Raw genomic sequence first — 22128 nt, 5'->3', positions numbered from 1 at the left:
TCAAAGTTGCTGAGTGATATTGCGCTTTTCCACAGGAGAAACGTTACCAGTTACACACCAGCATAGTTATACTGGGATATTCCCACATGCAGATATTCTTCTTCCAGTGTGAATGCCTTTTTTGTGTTGGTCTTATGTTGCTTGGGAAGGAATTTAAACTAATCTAGCAAAGGCACCCCTACATTAGAAAGGGTGTCCACTTGGAGGGTGATATGTGTCATATTTTGATTTTAAATTCACACTTGTTCAGGTTATTCAGAAAAAGCTTTCTCATGTAGACAAACCATTTGATAGCTATGACAGGAATGTGCATATAGAATACAAACATCAGAAAATTAACAGCTTGTATTTATCTCAAATTTTACTCGGGAGAACCTTCATTCTCAAGTAGCTTATACATATGAGAGAGTCCATACGGAGGGCCCCTCCTGATCTTTTTGTGGTGACCAGAGAGTAACTTTCACATTCTGACTGGTACAACAAAGTGATACCAATTGTTCATGGCAGGTGGATTTCCTCTCACCCAAAGTTCAATACACTTTCTAGGTAATGTTGAAGAAGCAGGGGGAGCTTTTTACCTTGTGATCTATTAACCCTTGGGGTTCCACCTTTCCCAGGAGCCAGATGCTTGTTTCTTGTCTGCACCTACCTTATTTGAATGTGTGAGTAAAGATCTCTTGTGTTTGAAGCACTGATCTAAAACCTTGGTTCATTTCCCAGTTCTGCCGCACCTTCCTATGTAATCTTGGGCAAATCACTTGACCTCTGTGCCTTAGTTAGTCATAATGCTGCTACATCTCACCATCCTCGGTGCCACAAATTCTACCTGGATTCTGAACTTGAGATCGGTGAATTGGTTCCTGAAATACCGAACAATTCAGGATGGACCCTGGCAACTACCATAGAGAAACAAGGCTTCTTTGTTTCAACTTCCAGGATGTTTATCTCCATGTCCCAAAGGCTCAGTCCCATCAGATATTCCTCAGGTTCTCCACCGTACTATTTCATTTTTAGTAGAAATCCCTGTATTTCCTCTTTAGCTCCCTCATCATTGACCTTTACCAAAACTGATAATTTCTGCAAGTTTTCACCTACAAAGGAAACATGTCAAACTCATTTAAGTGAACTCCCAGCAGGAGGCCAGAGCAAAGCAAACAGTTTAAGTACACTGAAAATATTTACTCTCCTTCCTCCCTGAGCCTGTGTGAGAGACAGGGAGGGGGGTGGGAAACACTTGGCTGGTTGTAAACAGTTCTCTGAAGACAGTCCTACTGCAGAAACCTCCTCCAATGCACATTGTGACAGACACATCACAAGCTCATGCTACACACTGGTCAATTTCAAGGAAAATGCTTTTTCAGTGAGAAAAGATGCTATAGCAAGATGCTGGCAGTGAGAGTGATCCCCCTGTGCCTCCTGGCAGTTGGGCACTAGTGCAGATTCCTTCTTATAGTGTCATGGTCCAGCACTACAGCAGGTACCTAAATCTAGGAAGCTCGATGGTTAAGTGCATTCTTGATCAGCTAGGCCACTAAAACAGCTTGCTCCTTCCATTACTTTTCTTTACTCTGGAGAGTGAGAGGCAGAATCTTTCTGACCCTGATTGAACCAGGATAGCCCAGGAAAGCGCAGTTTGCATCTGATATGCCTGTTGGAAGATGTTAATCTCTGTCCTCCCATGCAGTCCTGCGAGCTCTCGGACCAGAAGCATAACAACAAATATCTAGTCATCACTATGCACACCCACTGTTGCCAGCTCTCATGATTTTACCACAAGTCTTATGATTTCTGGTGTGTTTTTTAAAGAGACAGCTGCTGGAATCAAGAAGAGGATGCATGGGAATCTCCGCTTTCATTTAAAAAAAAAGAGTTTCTACCCCTCTTTTTTGTAGAGAGAAGCTTGAAAATATAAAGTGAGTGTATCCTGAAAGCTCAGAAACCAATACCAAAAAACCTTGACTTTTTTTGTGGGGGGTGGGGGGCAAGGAGTTGATATGATTTTTTTGATCTCTTAAGGTTGGCAGTTGAAAGGGAAAAGTAAGACAATTCTAAACAGCAGCAAAAACTTGCCTGTATTGGCCTAGTGCCAGGAAGCTACTGACTTACAAGGGAGTCACATTGATGTGTACAGTATGTTCTGGAAGTTGCTCAGAAGAGTGTAATGGGCTAGCGTGGGGGGATGGAAGGCCAGGCTAATTTATGTATATCCTCTTAAAATGAATTAGGTGATATAAATGTAATGAAAGACGATTAGATTCCTCAAGTGACTTTTCAGTTTGTGTTTTGATATTCTTGGGGCAATGGCATTGTCAAGGTTTCTTTCCCCACTCTGAACTTTAGGGTACAGATGTGGGGACCTGCATGGACACTTCTAAGCCTAATTACTAGCTTAGCTCTGGTATACTGCCACCACCCAGAATTCCAGTGTCTGGGGCACTCTGTTCCCCCAAAACTTCATCCCCTCTCTGGGTTGCCTTGAGGGACTTCACCAATTCCCTGGTAAACACAAATCCAAACCCCTTGGATCTTAAAACAAGGAAAAATCAATCAGGTTCTTAAAAAGAAAGCTTTTAATTAAAGAAAGAAAAGGTAAAAATTATCTCTGTAAAATCAGGATGGAAAATGCTTTACAGGGTAATCAGATTCCTATAGACCAGAGGGGGCCCCCCTAGCCTTAGGTTCAAAGTTACAGCAAACAGAGGTAAAATCCTTCCAGCAAAAAGAAACAATTACAAGTTGAGGAAACAAAAATAAAACTAATCTGCCTTGCGTGGCTGTTACCTAAAATTTTGAAACGTGAGACTGGTTTAGAAAGTTTTGGAGAGCCTGGATGGATGTCTGGTCCCTCTTAGTCCCAAGAGCAAACAACAACAACACAAAGAGCACAAACAAAAGACTTCTCTCCACCAAGATTTGAAAGTATCTTGTCCCCCTATTGGTCCTCTGGTCAGGTGTCAGCCAGGTTTACTGAGCTTCTTAACCCTTTACAGGTAGAAGAGACATTAACCCTTAACTATCTGTTTATGACAGGCATGTTGATCTGACAGACAACTATTTCGATTTGGAAGTCGATGAATAATTTCAAAGTGGAACCTCTTTGAATTTATTTCTTCCCCCTCTAGCATTTGAAGGACTAATTATAGGAAGAGCTGCAGAATGCTCCATGCACGCATCATGCAGCCAATTTTATGTTTCGTCGTACGCATGATTTGCTGTGCAGTTACATACTCTTCCATGTGCGCCCTTACCGTAAAAAATAAAATAAAAATAGAGTTCAGGGTCTGTTCTTTCATTCTTAGTATTGCTGAGCGTTCACAAATGATTAGGTTGCAAAGTGTCAAACTGATGAGGTTCAGTTAATTAACTAGGGATAAACACGTATACAACTGATGTGAAAAGTGAGCTGCTGAAAGCTTAGGATCCTGGCAGGAGTTGTGTTGCTTACTCCAGAATGTGACCAAGAGACTCAAAACCTTGCCCTATTTTAAGATGGTTTTAAAATGGATGCAGGAATGGTCATGTCCACAGTTCTCTGTTTACTAAAAGCAGCACTGTGAGTGGACCCTGCATTGAGAGAGCCCTTTTGCCCTTTTGTGAGGAATGAGATTTTCTGCTTACCTCCTAGACACCCTTAAGACAAGTGTGAAATTGTTCTGGCTGCCCAGATTTCTCCTAGAAAGAGAAAGGGTTAGTTGGCTGTGCAGACAATCTGAGGCACTCTGCCTAGTTTATCGTCAGTGTGTGCGCAGCCCCAGTCGCTGTCTAGTATGATAGGTTTGAAGTGGTGAGGGATTAGGGCCAGCACCATGGCTGGAGACAGCCTGTTTGTGAGTGAGGCTGGCTCCAGTAAGTGACGTGTCTGTACTAGCAGGGGTAGTATCTTATGTCAGGGCTCTGCTTGAGCCTTGTTTCCGTTGTATTTTTTTTTAAAAGAATCACATTTATGTAGATCATGGATTTAAAAAAGCATTTATTAAAAATGCAAAGAAATACTTATTCTGCTGACTTTGAAAATGGCCCAGTCCTGAACTGAATACTTAACTCATACAGATATATGAACCCCCATCTATTTTCCTTAGCAGAGAGATTTAGAAAATGACCAAAACCAATAGATTGTATAATGCTTAAGGACAGAGAGAGCAGGCAGTGGTACCTAGTGGATAGAGCAAAAGAGTGGAGTTCAGGGGACACACATTCTCTTCTTGGCTCTGCTGCTGACCTATTGTGTAATCTCAAGCAAATCACTTTCTCTCCCTGCCTCAGTTTCTCCATATGTGGGAATAATACTTGAAGAGGCTGGATGAACCATTAAGTCATCTGAAAAGGAATCACAGGACCTGGGTTCAGTTCCCCACTCTGCCATTGAGTGCTGTGCGACTTTAGGCAAGACATGTCACCTCTCTGTGCTTCTGTTTTCTGTCCCCACCCATTGTCTGTCTCCTCTGTTTAGACTTAGCTCTTTGGGGTGAGGACTGTTGTGCAGTGCATTGCACGGAACCTAGCACAATGGGGCCCTGATTTATATTCTAGCGTCTGGGCAGGACTAGAATGCAAATGATAGTAAAAAGAGCTGGATAAAATCAAAATATTTTTAAGAGAAAATGTGTTTGCTGTGTCTCTTTAAATCAGTGTGAGCTTGCTGGGAATCATCTAGTGAAGCCCAGTTCTGACAACTTATTACACTTTACACTGTTGGGAAATTTCCTAAAGGGTGTAATGCAATGTTGTATTTGGGTTTTTAAGGTCATTGTTTCACAGATTGTTCAAGCCTGGATACATTTTTAACTGGACTTTGTCTAAAGAATAAACATAGCTGGGGTTGTTTTCCAGTCACCAGCTATAGTAACCAGATCAGAAGTTTGAGTCAGCAATCCTAGCAAAATATCACATGCTGCTTTAGAAGAGGCAATTACATTTTTCCATTTTTCTTGGGTTTTTTTGCCATTTGAATTGTAATTGTATTAAGTGTAAATTGATTTGTGTCATATTTACTTCATAAATTATTCTGCTGACTGGTAGATGGACTTAGATTTTTCTGTCTTACTCTCTCACAGCATTGCTTTGAACCATCATGCTTAGCAGTTTATTCTACTGCTTGCTTGCTTATGTCTTGTGTTGTTTCGAATTCATATCCAATATCCAGAGGAGACCATACCCCGTCTTGGGCTTGGCCTACACTAGCATCTTACATAAGTATAACTGTGGCTCGGTGTGTGGAAAATAGACCTAATTCCTGGTGTAGACACTGCTCTGTTGACGAGAAGGTGTCTCTTGTTGACACAGCTACCAAGTACCTTTGCCCTGCGGGAAGCCCTCCTGTTCTGGAGTAGGTGGAGTCTTCGCTGAAGTGCTATGCGGTGCAGATACATTGCACCACTGCAGCATTTTAAGTGTAGACAAGCCCTTAGAATGGAACAATTGTGTGTGTCTCCTCCAGAGCAGAGAGACTGAGGTGAGGTAGCTAGTCACAGCACTGTAGCCCCGTCTGTGGTTCAGCTCATCTAACTTGATCATAATAACTACAGTTCCTTGTATCCACTAGGATTTTACAGTGGGATAGCCAACATGTTTGTTATCCCATAGTAAAAATACACCTTTTTGGCAGTGAAAACAGTTTTATTCACCTCATATGCACAAGAGAGAGCTGCCAGAATCAAAGGTGGTTATAGGATAGGGAAGGAATTGAGCACTGTGCTGGCCCAGATTTTTAAATGTGACTAGTGATTCTGGATACTTAATATGAGAAACCTTAAAGGGGCCTGGTTCTGAGAGGGTGGATGCTCAGCACTTCCTGAAAATCAGGCCCTTTTGAAAATGTCTCACATTGGGCACCCAAAATCGTTAGTCACTTCTGCAAATCATGGCCTAGATTTTCTTACAGAAGCTGAGTAACTGTTGCCAGCTTTTTCCACTTTAGTTTAAAGGTCACTCATGAGCTGTTTGTTATGAATTATTACTACAGGCCATTTTGCTTCTCTATATGGCAGGCGCCCTGGTGCCCAGCAACTTAAAAAAAAATTCTTAAAAATGGCTACACTGCCAGTAAATTTCACACCCTAAAAATAGGCTCAAGATGAACTGTGGCATACAGTGGGCAGCAGGGCACAGGAGGTCAGTGGAGAAGTTACTGATGCTTCATTATCTCAACAGCTGGCTGTTCCAGTTCTGCTCAGCTCAGGTGGCAAACTGGGGAAGAGAGAATCTCCCAAGTGGACTGGTTCCATAAATCTAAACTCTCATGGTAATGCTAAATAGTTGACCTTGACATATTAGATAAAAATTGAGACCAAAACAATCCGGTACAGTATTTTTATCAACTTTATCTGAAGCATTTGAAGTGCATATGTTTAAAGAAACAGTTTAAAATAAGATTTTTCCAGCTTGAGGCAAATTGATATAGATGGTAGATATATAATTTGTTCAGTACTTACAAAATAATAGCATCATCTTACAGTACATTTGTCAATGCTGCACAGGTGAGAAGTGATGAGTGCATAGGATTAATTAAGGGACTGTTTTCATTTAGGGGTGATACTTTATTGTGAAGATTATAGAAGACAAGCAAGGAAAACTTGTGGGTAGTTTACATGTGTAATGAGTGTGGCTACCTTCAAACAGGCCAGCCGGTGTGTGTACATAGTCACACACTGAAAATCAAGATTTGTCTTCAGCAACACAATCCCATGCTGCCTGAGTTGAAATAGACTCTCAACTAAGTGTTAATATTTAGATTTAAATCCTCTCTGCCAGTCACTAGTGGGAGACAGTCACTCTTGAGAGTGACGTTTCAGGGGAGGGTAGTACACATTAATAAACGTTATTGTCCATTCTGCATATTTTAGGGAATAGGGTATCTCGGTGCCCACAAGTTACTCTAAAAGGCTGGAATAGTTGGTGGTGGTTGCCAGGTCTCTACACTGAAAAGACTCTGAATGCTGCCCTAGCAGAGATTGTTGGTGTTAAATAGGTTTAAATAAGGATGTGAATCCCTGTGAAGAAATCCATCTAAACTCATAGCTCTTTTCCCCAGAAGACTTTAATGACCAAAAAGCTGCTGTGCGTCAGTTTTTTCAGCCCTCTTTGTGGCCACGCTGCATGGAATTCTGCATCGTGGTCCTGCATCTGGCTTAACCTGTTCATGCATGTTACAACATTGGAAGCAGATGAGCAACTCAGCGCTGTGTTCAAAAAGTTATAAAAAGTTTTCTGTTTGTCCTTGGATAACTGGAGTGCATTACCAAAGTTCATGAACATTGGCTGAAAGGCACAGAAACCTAGTAGTTAACTTATTGGTGTGTGTTGCTCAATAGGCTGTTTTTGCAGTGAAAACTCTAGTCTTGTCTTTGAAGTTATTAAAAATTCTTATTATCTCTGGGAGGTATTTGGGTTTAATAAAACCCACCAATTTGTGTTCATGCCAATAAACAGTGTGTGTCCAGCCTGTGTTAACATCTCTTATTGCATGTAACAGTCTTCTTATGTGAGGGGAAGCAGTGAAAGGAGAAGAGTGTGCAACTGTAGTTTTTCTGGTCACTGTCTGGTTTCCAGAGCTGTGAGTGTTCTTGCAGGCGTGTGTCCTGTGGCCAGCATGTAAATGGAGTTAAACAAAAGGCAGCCATGTCTTGCTGATGGAGTTCTAAAAGAAACATCAAGTTATTGCCATTATGGATGAGGACAAAAACTCCGTGACTTCAGACTTGTAAGAAAATATTGCAAGTGATGCAGAGTACATTTAATTTAAAAAAAAAAAAAAAAAAAAGAGCAAAGTGTTAAGTCTCTTCAGAAGATTTATTTTGATGTTTTCTTCATGGAAGTTTTTTTGGGGGTAAAGCCTTTTGATGATCCAGCCTTAGTTATGCCTCCTCTTAGATGCTTTGCTGGTTTGGGGCTCAGTGGGAATCTTTCTGTTGATCTTAAAAGGATCTGATGAACACTACATGGAATATAAGTCATGGGTGGCTGGAACATCTCCTGCATACCACATGCTATGCAGCCACCCGTTTCTTCATGGCAGAGACTCAAGTTAGTGTTTTGCTTATTCCCAGTGGTAAATCTCTTGTGAGAATTGCTGAGAGCATTTTTCAGAGTAGTAGCTATGTTAGTCTGTATCAGCAAAAAGAACGAGGAGTGTTTGTGGCACCTTAGGACTGGTCTACACTGGGGGAGTGGAGGGTGATCTAAGATGTGCAACTTAGTATCTTAGTTTGACTTTCCTGGCCGTCCTCATGGCGGCAAGTTGACTGCCGCGGCTCCCACGTCGACTCCGCTCTCTCCTCCTGCCGAGGTGGAGTATGGACGTCAATTTGGGGATCGATTCACCGTATCTAGGTGAGATGCAATAAATCGATCCCTGATAGATCGATTACTACCCGCCGATCCGGCAGGTAGTGTAGACATAGCCTTAGAGACTAACCAATTTATTTGAGCATAAGCTTTTGTGGGGTAAAACCTGCTTCATCGGATGCATGCAGTGGAAAATATAGTAGGAAGATATATATACACAGAGAACATGAAAAAATGGGTCTTCTCGTACTAACTGTAATGACAGTAATCAATTAAGGTGGGCTATTATCAGCAGAAGAACAAATACTTTTATAGTGATAATCGGAAGAGAATTGCAGTGTGTCCCGAAGATGTATAGATTCAGGATTTTTCAAACTGAGTTCCTGTGTCAAGGTACCTTCACAGAGGGTCTTGTTCGTACCTTTCTCTCAGAAACGAAAGGGGCTCTAGCTCAAGCTGTACACAGCTGTGGTGGTGTCTCATGGGGAGCCCTGCGTGCTCAGAGTCTTTAGCCCTGTTAAAGAAGTTGGCAGCTGCATAGTCTGTGCAAATTGGGTACAGCCCTTGGGCTTGTCTGGGAGAAGTTTGGAACAGTTGGGTTCATGGGGAACGAAGTGTTCAGAGATTTTAAAGAGCTGTGATGATTGTGTGAAGTCTGACATCTTGACTGAAACACTGTGGATTGAACCAGTGACTCTCCTCGGCTAAAAGCATGAGATACTATAGCTTGAATGAAAGAGCCAAGCTGGTGAAGTTGGGGGGTGAAGCAATTCTTATCTTCTGTGGATCAGCACAGAGGGGGACCTGTAAGATTCAGCACTGAGTTACAGTTGCACTGTCCATGTTGGCAGTTTTGGGCAGCTCCCTAACAAAGCTCAAATGAGTCTCACATATTTCTCTATTAATGGCAGCAAAATTGACCCCCAGGCCTGATGCCTTATGGTTTATCAGATTCAATACAGTTAAATGTTCCTGGATGATTTCCTATTCTTTCCTTATAAAAATTATTATTCTTGTTTCTGAAATATTTGAATCTAATCACTATGGGAGCTAACCAAAATTTAAATGTAAAGTTGAATTGCTAAGGCGCAATGTGTCAATTTCCTTAAGTGAGGCTATTGAGTATATGACATCTGGATAGGAATGTGGGAAGAAAATGTTTGTCCATATTGAGTGTGGTGTGTGTTACTTCTGCGTGGTCTGGATTCTTTTATGCACATCTGTAGCTTTAGAGGAAGGGAATGTCTTGTACAGGAACTCAAAGTTGTTCAATGGAATTCCATTTCTAGGACAGACAAGTGGGATTTTAAGTCTCTTGGACTGTACTTGTACTCTCACACACACACACACAGATTTCAAAGTGGAATCCATACGCAGCTGCTGATTGGTGCATGAAATCAAGCTGAAGGATAATATGGGAAACTAATTTATTTACTCTTTACATAAGATCTTCACCCTTTTATAAATGTCTTTAAAGAATCATTGCCGTTATCCAGCTCTTTTGTCCACGCTTTTCATTGTTGTACTAGAAACAATCACTGGAAGTTTCATGGTGGTATTGGATTGTGCTACATTCCTTCATCAGGTCAGTTGGTTACATACAGCCTTGTTTCAATAGATCCAAAGAAGAAAGGTAAATTTCTGTAAACATGAAAGGTTCTAAATGTGGTGTAGCCACTTGGGAGCAGACTTCATTGCAAAAGGGGCTGACAGAATTGCTCATATGGGATTTACCATTGGGAACAAAAAGGCTGGAGAAATTGGCATCTGATTTGACTGCTTTGCTTCTCATCCTCTGAAGAATTTCAGGAACGTCTTGACTTCCTTTTGGAGGGCTTAAGGCCAGTGTATGATTGCAAAGGCTAGAGAGTTGCTTTTCTTTGCTCCTTTTTTTCATTCATTCTCTGGTTCAGCCTCTTTGCTTGCTTTGACTGAAGCTAATTAACTCTTGAACTATCAGTGAAAGTTGGAGAAGATGCTTTAAAAAACCAGTGTAAGTGTTTTCATATTTCTTGATAGCGAAACTGCACTCTGCGGAAGTCTAGAACGCTATATAAAAGGTGTCACTTGCCCCCAGTGGATCCTCTGAAGTTCCCAAATGCCCTCAAATGGATTGAATTGAGGAATTGATGTTTGAGATGTAGTGCATGTTTGTCATTTATCAATATAAACGCTGATTATAAGCTGAAGATCATTCTTCAGTGTTACAAGCATTTGGTTTTCAGTGTGCTCCCTGAAATAGCGCTTCCCCTGCACAAGAGCTTTGTGAGTAAGCCATCTTGATGAGGATGGTGCTTCTAAAATCTGACTGATGGCTAAAATCCACAATTTGTTACTCAAACAAAACTTGCAGCTGTGAGGAAAGTTCTACTCCATGTACTGTGCTACGATTTATTTATTTATTTTGCCCAGAGTGCCTTGATTAGCCCACTAAAATTGCACCGGCTGTGCGTCCATCAGAGCAGTTTGCAGGCAGCCATGCATGGATTTTGCTGGAATTCAAGGTATCATTGAAGGTCTACAGAATTATTGTTATAACGTATTGACTCTGGATGGAAAAAGAGGCTGCAGATCAGCATCAAGCGAGCTCATCCGTTTGCAATTTCTGGTTGTAAACCAAAGGACCTGCTGCCACAGAATTTAACAGTCTTTGATGATAGTACAAGGAAGGAAGTTAAGACCTTGCTGCCTGAACAAAATTGTTGTAATGAGAATAGGGAGAAAGAGCCACAAGCTTGACTTTGGAGTCCTGGCGCATGTTTTAGTCAGTCCAAAAACTAACCACCTTTCCTGACCGAAGAGGAAAGGCATTGGCCACGCTTGCTGGTGGATGCTGTCTGGCATTGGAAAGGTATATGAGTACTGGGTGATAACTCAGCTTCGCCCTAGCAAAATCAAGTCCTCAAAAACTGGGACCCCAACTTTCTGATTCAGATATCAGTCTGCTTACAGCCTAAAAGAAACAGTGTAGATGATCTTAGCAGCCTCTTACAATGGCTAGGATTTGGTGGAACTATTCAGGGCTAGTTTCAGCCACTGGTGAAAGCAGATGATGAGAAACTCCCCATGAACACACGTGCAGGTTGGATTGAAGACGTCCAAACCCACGGTGCTGCTTTTTTTTTAATAAAGTGACACTGAGTTTTATGCAAGGTGGAAGGAGTGGAGAGGTTTTGAGACAGAAACACAGCTCTACTGCAGTTACCAGAGGCAATGAGCCCTGTTCTGCCAACCTAGACACCTTTCTACCAGCAACATCCACCACCTGACCTCTCTCTCAACTGTAGGGCTGGACCCACGCAGAAGGCTGTGTTCTGGCCTGTCACACCACAGCAAGTTTCACCCTATGTTCTTATGCAAATGAGGACCCTAGTAATAAAGGCTTGTGTTCTGCTGAAGCTGATGCTGCTCAGGCAAACTGCCACCTTTATTCTCAATCTGCAGCACTTCTCATTTAGCTCCTTCTGCCTTTCTTGAACAGAGGCTGTCTTGCTGCTGTTTGATTTTCTGATATGAACAAAGTGGAGGCCCTAGCATAAAGCCAGAAAATTAATTTTTCTCTGAGACTTGAATTGAGATTTGGTGTCTCTTGCCTTTGAAGAGGAAAGATCTAACAATACTTCTTTTTCCCCTTTGTGAGCCTGATGGCAAGTAAAGGTTAAAATAACCCTACAAACTACAAAGTAGTAAAGAGGAACCTGGAGAAATTTAACTTCCAAGCATACAGAATCTCCTGTTATCTACCATAGATACATCAACGTAACTCTTCCATTGAGCCTTCCACTTGCCCAGATAACTTGCTGACAAAGTGGCTGTATACAAAGTGACTGGGTTGAAATTGTGCCATTAAAATATTAGGAGGAACGTGTGCATTTCACTCCCATTATGTATTTCATATCCATTACTTGCTAGAAATTGTCAATGTAGTAGGTCACTTATATCTTGGCAGGTTTCTCCCTTATATCTTGGCAGGTTTCTCCCGTTGCATCTCCTTTTAGGCAGGACAGAGAGTCCAGAATATTTGGATTTAGATTTATAGCAGACTTTAAAAGCCATGTTTTACATGATCTGTCCTGGCAGTTTAAAGAGAGATTGTTCTGTTTTACTTCCTTTCTTGTACATCCTGCCAAAACACTGCCGAACTCTTACTTAAGCTTTGGTTAGTCAAGTGTAAGAGGGTGACAGGATGACAAACACTTTCGTTTGCGGGGCAGAGGTCCCCAAACTTTTTTGCTCACTCTCCTCGCGCTTATCTGGTCCACGCTCCCCTGGAAGCTGTGGTAGGGGCTGGAAACAGGCTTGGTGCAGGGGCCAGGGCCAGGAGCAGAGCTAGGGGTAGAGTTGGGGTTGGCCTTGGCTTCCTCCCTGCCCGCCATGGGGGCTGGTCCTGGACCTGCTGTGCTTTCCCCAAATGTTTAGCCATGCCCCCTAAAGGGCGCAGCCCATAGTTTGGGAGCCACTATTTAAAGGGCACAGTTTCCTGATGCCTGACCTTCAATATCTTCTTGTCCATTTACATGCGTTACAGTTTTTCCAATTACCAGTGAATTAAATTTGAAATTGTGATATTTAGAAACGTCAAGCAGAATCAGTAGAAAAGCACTTTGGATCCAGTCTTAATAGACTCAGCACATTGGAAAGCATATTTGAAATGTCCCTGCTGATGAAACTCCGAGAACCATGTGTGGCATGTGTAGTGCTGCTGTTCAGACACTGAAGCTTTCCGGCAATGGCAGTTCACCAGAGACGACTTATTTCTCCATTGTTGTGGTCTGCATTGCATGTTATAGACACATGACTACTCTCCCCCTGGAGAAGAGCTAGGAAATGAAGAGCCATCTCTGACAGGGTTTTCCTGGGGTTGAAAATAGTGGTGGAATGGGGTAGTGAGCAGGGAGATGGAATGTTGTGGATGCCTTTGAAATGGTGGGAAAGAATGCTTCATTATCTATGACAACCTCTCTTTGGTTGACTTTAACAGGAAATGCCTTTAGGATGGATAAAAAAACCCTCACTTTTAAAATCTCAGATTTTCCTCCACTCAGATTGTAAGCAGCTGGGGGCAGAAACACTCTTTTTAGGTGTTTGTACAACTAGCGCAATGGGATTGTGGTGTGTGATGGACTCCTGAGTGCTGTGGCAATACAAAGAAGAAATAATCTCATAATGCATGCTGATATAAAAGTGTGTTTCAGATAGACTTAAGAGAAATATCCCAAAAGACATTTCATGGTGCTATGCAACAGCTTGCCCTCTCTAAAGGCTGCGTATCTGAAATCCAGTGATACAGGGAGAGAAAAAAGACCTTCTGAAGAAATCATTTGTCAGTCAAGGCAATGTCTTGGTTTAGTGAAGCAAGGAAACTGTGGAGAGACACCTCTTAATGAGTAGGGTTAATGGAGAAATGGTTGGTATTTGCCTATTAACTCTGTGCATCAGAGCAAGCCATGGTGTCATAAACAGATAGCTAAGGGTTAATGTCTCTTTCACCTGAAGCACCTGACCAGAGGACCAATCAGGAAACCGGATTTTTTCAACTTTGGGTGGAGGGAATTGAGTGTCTAAGTCTTTTGTGAGTCTGCCTGCTTTCCCTAAGCTTTGGAGAAGTACTTTCTACTTTTTAGTCTTCTGTTTCTAAGTGTATGGACAAAGAGATCAGATAGTAAGTTCTATGATTTCTTTTCTTTGGTATTTGCATAAATATAAGTGCTGGAGTGCTTTGATTTGTATTCTTTTTGAATAAGGCTGTTTATTCAATATTCTTTTAAGCAATTGACCCTGTATTGTATCATCTTAATACAGAGAGACATTTGGATGTATTTTTCTTTCTTTTTATATAAAGCTTTCTTTTAAGACCTGTTGGAGTTTTTCTTTACTTCAGGGAAATTGAGTCTGTACTCACCAGGGAATTGGTGGGAGGAAGAAGTCAAGGGGAGATCTGTGTGTTGGATTGCTAGCCTGATTTTGCATTCCCTCTGGGGGAATAGGAAAGTACTTTTTGTTTTCAGGATTGGGAACAGAGAGGGGGAGTCTCTCTGTGTAGTTTCACAGAGCTTGTGTCTGTGTATCTCTCCAGGAGCACCTGGAGGGGGGAAGGGAAAAAGGATTATTTCCCTTTGTTGTGAGACTCAAGGGATTTGGGTCTTGGGGTCCCCAGGGAAGGTTTTTTCAGAGGGACCAGAGTGCCCCAAAACACTCTAATTTTTTGGGTGGTGGCAGCAGGTACCAGGTCCAGGCTGGTGGCTAAGCTTGGAGGTTTTCATGCTAACCCCCATATTTTGGACGCTAAGGTCCAAATCTGGGACTAAGGTTATAACACATGGCCACACAGCACTTGCCTCCATATATCTCAATGTGTGGAGGGAAGCATGGAGTGTGGCACAATTGGGATTTGTTTATTAACATCCTAAGGGATGTATGCTTCTGTCGGATCCTTGCCACAATTTCCTAACCTTTGTGGTGTTTTGTCCTCTTAGATACAGCACTGGTCTGTCTGTTTAATATAACACAGACAAGGTAGGTGAGGTAATATATTTTTATTGGACCAATAAAATATTACCTCTCACACCTCTCTAATATCCTGGGACCAACACAGCTACAACACCACTGCCAATAATATAACACACATCCCCCACTGGGTTTTTGTGATTACTAATCCAGTTTGAGCTCTGACTGTCCAAATTGCCTCATTTGCGACCCAAAGAGTATTTAAACATGAACTGCAGGAGCAGCAAGGCATTAAATGCTTTTGATTGATCTCCCTGGTGTTTTTATTAAAGAACCAAAACCTTTCTGAGGAGACCGATTATAGTTAGCGATGTAAAGGGGAAAAAATAATTACATTTTGGCTTTGTCCTTAACTGAGGTTACACAAAATAGAATTTCCTAATAGATGAATAATATGATCCCCTCCTTTAAACGAAATATGAAAATGACCATTTGAGCTGAAATCGAAAATGCCCTATTTCCAGAAATTGATTGACTACTGGCAGTGTGCTTTTTTATTTATTATTATTATTATTATTGGTGCAGGGTGCTAATGATCATGACCTAGCTAAACCTTCTTGGATCAGTTTTACCTAGGCAAAGCAATGATTTGTTAAACCTTTTCCTGAGTGATCCTCCGCTTTGAGCCAACAGATTAGGCTTACTGGTGTGCGTGTGTGTGTGTGCGCGCGCGCATGCAATATTTCAGTAAATCAGATAATGTTGCCATGTCACTGAACTGATTTCTGTAAACAAGAATACCTGCCTGGTGTTATGGACTTTGAGCAATTCTGAGCTTCTGTGGTCTTTCATGAGCTCTTTTTTTTTCTAGACTTTCTTTGTTAAAGAAACAAACCCTAGTCAATTTAAAATGACAGGAAATTATTCAAAAGAATTAAATCTTTATTGCATCCTTTTCCCAAGTTGCTGCTAATGTCTGTTAAAAATATATTTCCTATATTTCAAGGAATGCACTATGTTAGCGGTTTGAGAGAAGAGTGTAATCTAATTCTTCTGAATAATTTCCTTGTTATCTTTAATTGACTTGAGCCCAAGTTTAAAAAAAAAAAAGAATAGTGGGGTAGGGAGAAGGAATCACTACACAGATGTCTGCGGAAGCGGTGAAGTCTGAGTCATGGTGTGAATATAGAAGCCCCTGGTTATTGTCATCCCTGGTGAGTAGAGAGGATGCATTTCTTAATATGAAGTTCCTTTTTTAATTTTAAAAGAAAATGACTTAAAGCCTCCTGTCCTTTTGAGACTGGCTGTAATGACATCACCACGGGTTACCATGGTGATATTGAATATGTTGAGAATTGTTTAACAGCCTCTGACAGAAAACTTCAGAGCTTTTGTCTTGGGAACTACCTAGTCTATTGACAGAAAACAGAACTCAAGCTAATTTTCCTTCTACGCATTCTGTGGCTGGTGTTCCCAGTGTTATACTGAATTCTGGTTTTATTTTATTTTTTTTGAGGGAGTGAGGGGGCAAGTCTTACCCTTAGTCTGAAGCTTGCACCAGAGAAGTCCCATGTTCTGTGGTGGAGCATGCCCCAGGCTCATTACAGAATTTCTCATGCTCAAGTATCTGTTGCTTCCTGGTCCCAGAACTACAACTACTGCTTTTTACATTTCCTTTCCTAAACACTGTGCAAACATTACTCATCACAACATCCTTGCAAATTATATTGTCCCCACTTTGCAGAGGAGGTAGTGGAGCTTATGCATTTGTGCCTGAGGTTATACAGAGTTCTCTGAGCTGGGACTAGAATTGGGGACAATCACCCCTCTGGTTCGCTAGATGAGGCTGCCATCTAGGATGTTTGGGTAGAGAAGAGAGAGAAATTTTCACTCCAGTAAGCTTAGTGGAAAGGTGGGGAGTATTATCCCTTTTTGGTTCTGTGGAGAAGATTTTATGGAATTCTTCATCTTGATGCATCCTTGGATTGCGCAATCATTTTCTAGATTGTTAAATATAGGCTAGCAATCAGCAACGGTCTAAGATGGAAGCCATGTTACACATTACAATAAAGCAAAGACATTCATTCATAGCTTTAAAAGAAGAAAAAGGCATCCCTTACTTTCCTGCACACAAGACAATTCTTCATTATTTGCTGCTGATTTCACTGCGTATTTAACAGACAGGCTTAATTCTATAACTTGTCACGTAAATACACCTCTGCTTTGATATAATGCTGTCCTTGGGAGCCAAAAAATCTTACTGCGTTATAGGTGAAACCGCGTTATATCGAACTTGATTTACTCCACCAGTGTGTGCAGCCAGCCCTCCCCCCCCCGCCCCCGGAGTGCTGCTTTTACCATGTTATACCCAAATTTGTGTTATATTGGGTCGCGTTATATCAGGGTAGAGGTATATCAACAGATCAAATGCAAAGGCTTTGTGGAGAAGCAGTAATATTGATGATTCTCTGTGTCTGGGGATATTTGTGGTTGTGTTTTTACTATAGTAAGCAACTTGTCAGAGGAGGACTTGGATGGAGATTTGCAAGTGCTGATAAAACCTTCGGGTGCTGTTAAAATTGAACTCTTCTGTGTGTGTTTTGAATATAATTTTCTGTTTTAAAGCTCCACTTTATGGCCGTTTCCCACCCTTTTAAATCTCTCCCATGATAGATTAAACATTCTTCGGGGGGGGGGGGGGGGGAAGAAAGGTATTGGAGAATTAAACACCTCTTACAATATAAAGAGTTCCTGCAGTCTGTCTTCTCCACACCAAAGAAATTACCCAGTGCTGATGATAGGTCAAGTCAAGTAACCAGGGCAGCTGAGTTGGTGCAGAGCAAGGTTGAATTGCAAGAATGGCTCAGGGCAAACCATGTTCAGCACCGTTTCAGAAGCCCTGGCTTGTCCTGGTCCATCCTTGGACTTAAACTTTGTTCAGCGCCAGTTGTCAGTAGTAGGCCAATTTCCTGGTGGACAAGACTAAATTTACACTAGGATAGCACCTCGAGTGCAGACTGGTCTCCAAGCTTTCTACAGATGTACACCTACTAGTGAAATGGAGGCAAATCTTACTACCCTACAACAATTTAGAGAGGAAGCGAGGAAGATTTAATGCACATCAGAAGGCTGCAGGCTATAGAAAGGAAAACTGATCCAGTGGTTAAGATGCTAGTCTGGGATTTGGGAGACCTGAGTTGAATTCCTTGCTCTGCTACAGATTTCCTGCGTGACCTTGGGCAAGTCACTTAGTCTCTCTCTGTGCCTCAATTCTTCGTCTGTAAAGTGGGGATAAGTATCAGAGGGGTAGCCGTGTTAGTCTGGATCTGTAAAAGCAGCAAAGAATCTTTTGTCACCTTATAGACTAACAGACGTTTTGGAGCATGAGCTTTCGTGGGTGAATACCCACTTCGTCAGATGCATGTGTGGATAAGAGCCCTGCCCTACCGCGTGGGATTGTTGTGCAGATAAATGTTAATGACTGTGCGGTGCTCAGATATTGTAGTAATGGGAACTAAGTGCTTTCACTGTAAGGCAAATTGTAAAGTGGGCAGAATTGAACCCTGAAAGTGCATTGAGATTTTCATTGGCCACAAGGAGTCAGGAACTTTATTTTTACATTTCAGCCAGATAATGACACTTCTAGCAGCAGGATTGTTCCTTTATCATCAGGCTGGGAGATTAATTCAATGTTGTTTACTAAATTGCCAATACCTAGATTTTCCTTGGAAGCAGCCTGTCAAAGTAATGACCAGGCCTTGCCTTTTTTTAACTTGGGTGATCCTATGGTGGTATGGCTACAGCCTAAGAGGATAATACTAATCTGAAAACTTAAACTATTTCTGGTTGTGTGTAATGTATTTATAGTTCAGCATCTCAGCAGGAGTTTAAAAAGCAACCTGCTATTTGTGGCTCAGTGGTGATGTTTCTGGGGTTTCTATTTATACTCTGTTCTTGATGTCTTGTTGCATTTGATTTCTCCTCCTACTTTTAACGTTCGTCTTTAAAATACCTCATACAGAATATGTCTATAACAAAGCTAGGATTTTTAAGATAAGACTGTGCATGTCCGAGTGTGATCTGTTCATCTCATACTTGATCAATTTCAATTCAAAAAAATTCTTTTGGTACTTTGGATCAGTGTAACAGTTTTTGGCAGCACTTCATTTTGAATCCAGTTAGGCCGTGTTACTACTTTGGCTTCTAGATGGTATCAGTAGGATGATGAGACTCCTTGCTTGCACCAGTTCATGGTGGCTCGTTTAACTAAACCCAGTTACAGTGCATGCCTCAGTCAAGTTAATGTGGGGAGGGGAGAGAGGAATCACATTGAACGAAATTCACCCCTGTGCAGAGACCCAGCCTGAGGCTGCTGTCCCACTTACACCTTCAGAATAGTCGAACATGTAGAAATGTATATTCATTTATTATAATAGGGTTTAAGTGGGACTTTGGTAAGGCACAGAGTGAATTTCACCCCTCACAAATAATTCCCTCAGACCCCAAAGGAACTTTGTCCTTCAGATAGAATGTTGCTGTCTTGGTGAGGGGAGTGATTAACTGTATGCGGGTCCAGCAAAACACTAGCTTCCTTTGATGGTTAGGGCATACAGAATTTCATATACTCCACTTAGGCGTGATGATGAGTTTTGGAAGTGTATTTTCTTGGTAAGCTGGCCTAATAGTACTGAAGTGTTGGTTGCATTTGTGTTAATTTACCAGCATTGTTACACCAGGGAAATCCCATGCGTACCTGTAACAACTTTCCAGGGATCCTAGGTTTCACTAGGTTTCCATGGTAAAGAAGAATTCCAGCATCCCTCCTATTTAATGAGAAGGTGCATCTCATAATGCTCTGTTTTGAGTTAAGTGGAGCCCACTCAGTTTAAGGTGGCACAACACATTCCATACCTAGGCCTTTGTGGGCTGTATTCCTGTACTGAAGGTGAGGCCACACAAATCTCTGCAGGATGTTGTTCGTCACTTGAAGATTACACTTCCTCCTAGGATGATCTTGTGGTTAAGGCACTAGATTGGCACACAAGAAGATCACTGTTCAATTCTTAGCTTTCCCATAGACTTCCTATCTGACCTTGAGTAAATCTCATAACTTCTCTGTGGGTTAGTTCCCTGTCTGCAGAATGAGAATAATACTTCTCTGCCTCACAGGGGTGGGGAAGATAAACGAGTTAATTAAATGTGATCTGCTCAGCTGTTACAGTGCTGTGTTCCATGTAAAGTGTGGATAAAGATAAAACATGCACACTAAGTAGTATATTCACTTCACTGATGCTCAGCAGCTAAGCATGTGGAAATCTCTTTCCATGTATTTAACTTTGATTTCATGTAAGCATATTTTGGTTTTGGATACCCAGGGCCAGGTCATGGGGAGGCAGAGACGAGAGAATGCATCTACTACAATGCCAACTGGGAGCTGGAGAAAACCAATCAGAGCGGCGTGGAACGCTGTGAAGGAGAGAAGGACAAACGGCTCCATTGCTATGCTTCTTGGAGAAACAACTCTGGCTCCATTGAGTTGGTGAAGAAAGGCTGCTGGTTAGATGACTTCAACTGCTATGACAGGTAATAGCCACAAATTTAAATTGTATTTCAAGTGGGAAAGGCTTGCAAATTGCATTAGTGATGTCCAGAAGCAGCCCTATTCAACTGGGCTCCATTAACCTGCTTTAATTGCCTGTATATCTCTCAAAATTCTCTCTTAACAACTCTTTGCTTTCAGTATAGAAGCCGCAAAAAGTGCGCTTTTTTTTTTTTTACAGGAAAGCTAAGCAATTCTGGCATGCTCTGAAAAATGTGTCCTGTACCATTGAGTGAAGAGCAATATGTTCTTCCAAGAGTACTTGGCTACATAAAGGAAAACATGGAGTCATTTGGAGCTGTCTAAAAAAAAACCACAGATCTTGGGGGGTATTAGGGTTTGGGATGTTTTTGCTTTAATGATATTGTAAAGGGTTTCTTTACTCCCTATCCCTGCTAGCTGGATTGAGGGTAGGATTGTAGTTTGGCAGAGACTGAGTGGATGGATGTTGGAAGTACAAGTGTGTTGGGGTGTGGTGCTGTCTGTAGCCAGCTGTAGGGAAAATGGGCACTGCTGTGTGAAGGGTGTGGATGCATTAAAGAGCTTGGATTTTAGGAAAATATGGTCATGCCTGATAAGATTTGGGTAACCAATGCTGTGCTATCAAAAGAAAACAACTGTAATTTTTAAAAGATTTTCCTTAGTTTCAAAGTTTGAAGGAACACTGTCCACTAGTTCTGCGTCTATTTTTAGTTTAAAAAATTGTAGCTAAAAGGTGGTATATAAGAATCATAGCACTCAGAGGTATGGGCAAAAACTTACTGGGCCATCAAGATGATGATCTGGTTCTACAATTTAAATGCCAAAATAGAACTAATCCTGATTTTGCAGGAAAATAGATTATTCTCAACGGTGTATTTCCTAATTCTTTTATCCTGTCTGATTTTAAGTATTCTAAGACATGAGGTTTCCACTGCTACTCGGGAAAGATCATTCTGGAGTTTAGGTCTCATACGAAATTCTACTTGAACTTATTTCCTGTGCAACCCTATTGAAATCCCTGGGGTTAAGTCAATTAAAAAGTTTGTCTTATTCATTGAAGTTGTTCCTAGCTCTATCCCATTCCTCTGAGCAATTCTGCTCCACCATATAGCTCGTAAGTAATTCCTCTTATTCTTTCAAATATTTCAAACACACCCATCATCTTAGTAGTTGCATAGTCAGGCTCCATATTCAATTAGATTTTACCTTTTTTCCCCCCTCCCAATAAATCAGTCCTTCCAGACTCCTTTAGTCATTGTAGTGCTGATCCTCATGAGAATGGAAATGTTTCACTACCATTTTCTATTTTCAAATAGAAATCTTTAGCATAACCAGATTTCCTTTTATAGCATATGCTCCCAAATACAACAGCACTGTGACAGGTGCATGGTATAACGCAATGCCCCCATGCTGTAATGCACTGGTTCTCAACTTCTTCCATACTATTATCCTGTATTACAACAGAAGAATGTTTCTGGGCCTTCCAGTCCCTCTCATCTAGTTGTAAAGAAAGAGAGGATGGTTGCAATCTCCTAAAACCTGTTCAGATGCCCGAGATTGAGAACACATGCTTACACACACTAACCCTATGGCATGAGAACCAGAAGGTACAAACTGACCAGTCTAGTTTCATGGTCCAAGCTGAGAGATACCAGGTGTTAACAGGCAACATAAATGGTTAAAACTCCATTTTGAATTTTTAGAAAGATTTTAATTAACCAAGTCAGTTTTAATTATACACTTCTTGAGTGTTCAGTTTGTATTTTAATGATGGCCTTTTAGTTGCCCCATGCTGTTATGCTTTGATCCCAGGAGAA

The 22128-nt window shown here is 41.4% G+C and overlaps 1 protein-coding gene across 1 annotated transcript in view; it reads left to right on the top strand.

The window, feature by feature from the left end:
* Positions 1-22128, top strand: part of ACVR2B (activin A receptor type 2B) — a 160580-nt gene that overhangs the window by 99700 nt on the left and 38752 nt on the right. Inside the window, exon 2 of the mRNA XM_050941545.1 lies at positions 20106-20313. Coding sequence (XP_050797502.1) covers positions 20106-20313 — 208 coding nt within the window. The remainder of the gene's footprint in view (positions 1-20105; positions 20314-22128) is intronic.

This window comes from Gopherus flavomarginatus, chromosome 2 (assembly GCF_025201925.1).
Source record: "Gopherus flavomarginatus isolate rGopFla2 chromosome 2, rGopFla2.mat.asm, whole genome shotgun sequence".
Lineage (NCBI taxonomy): Eukaryota > Metazoa > Chordata > Testudines > Testudinidae > Gopherus > Gopherus flavomarginatus.
Note: the sequence above shows the minus strand (reverse complement) of the source record. Positions and strands in the feature narration are given on the sequence as shown.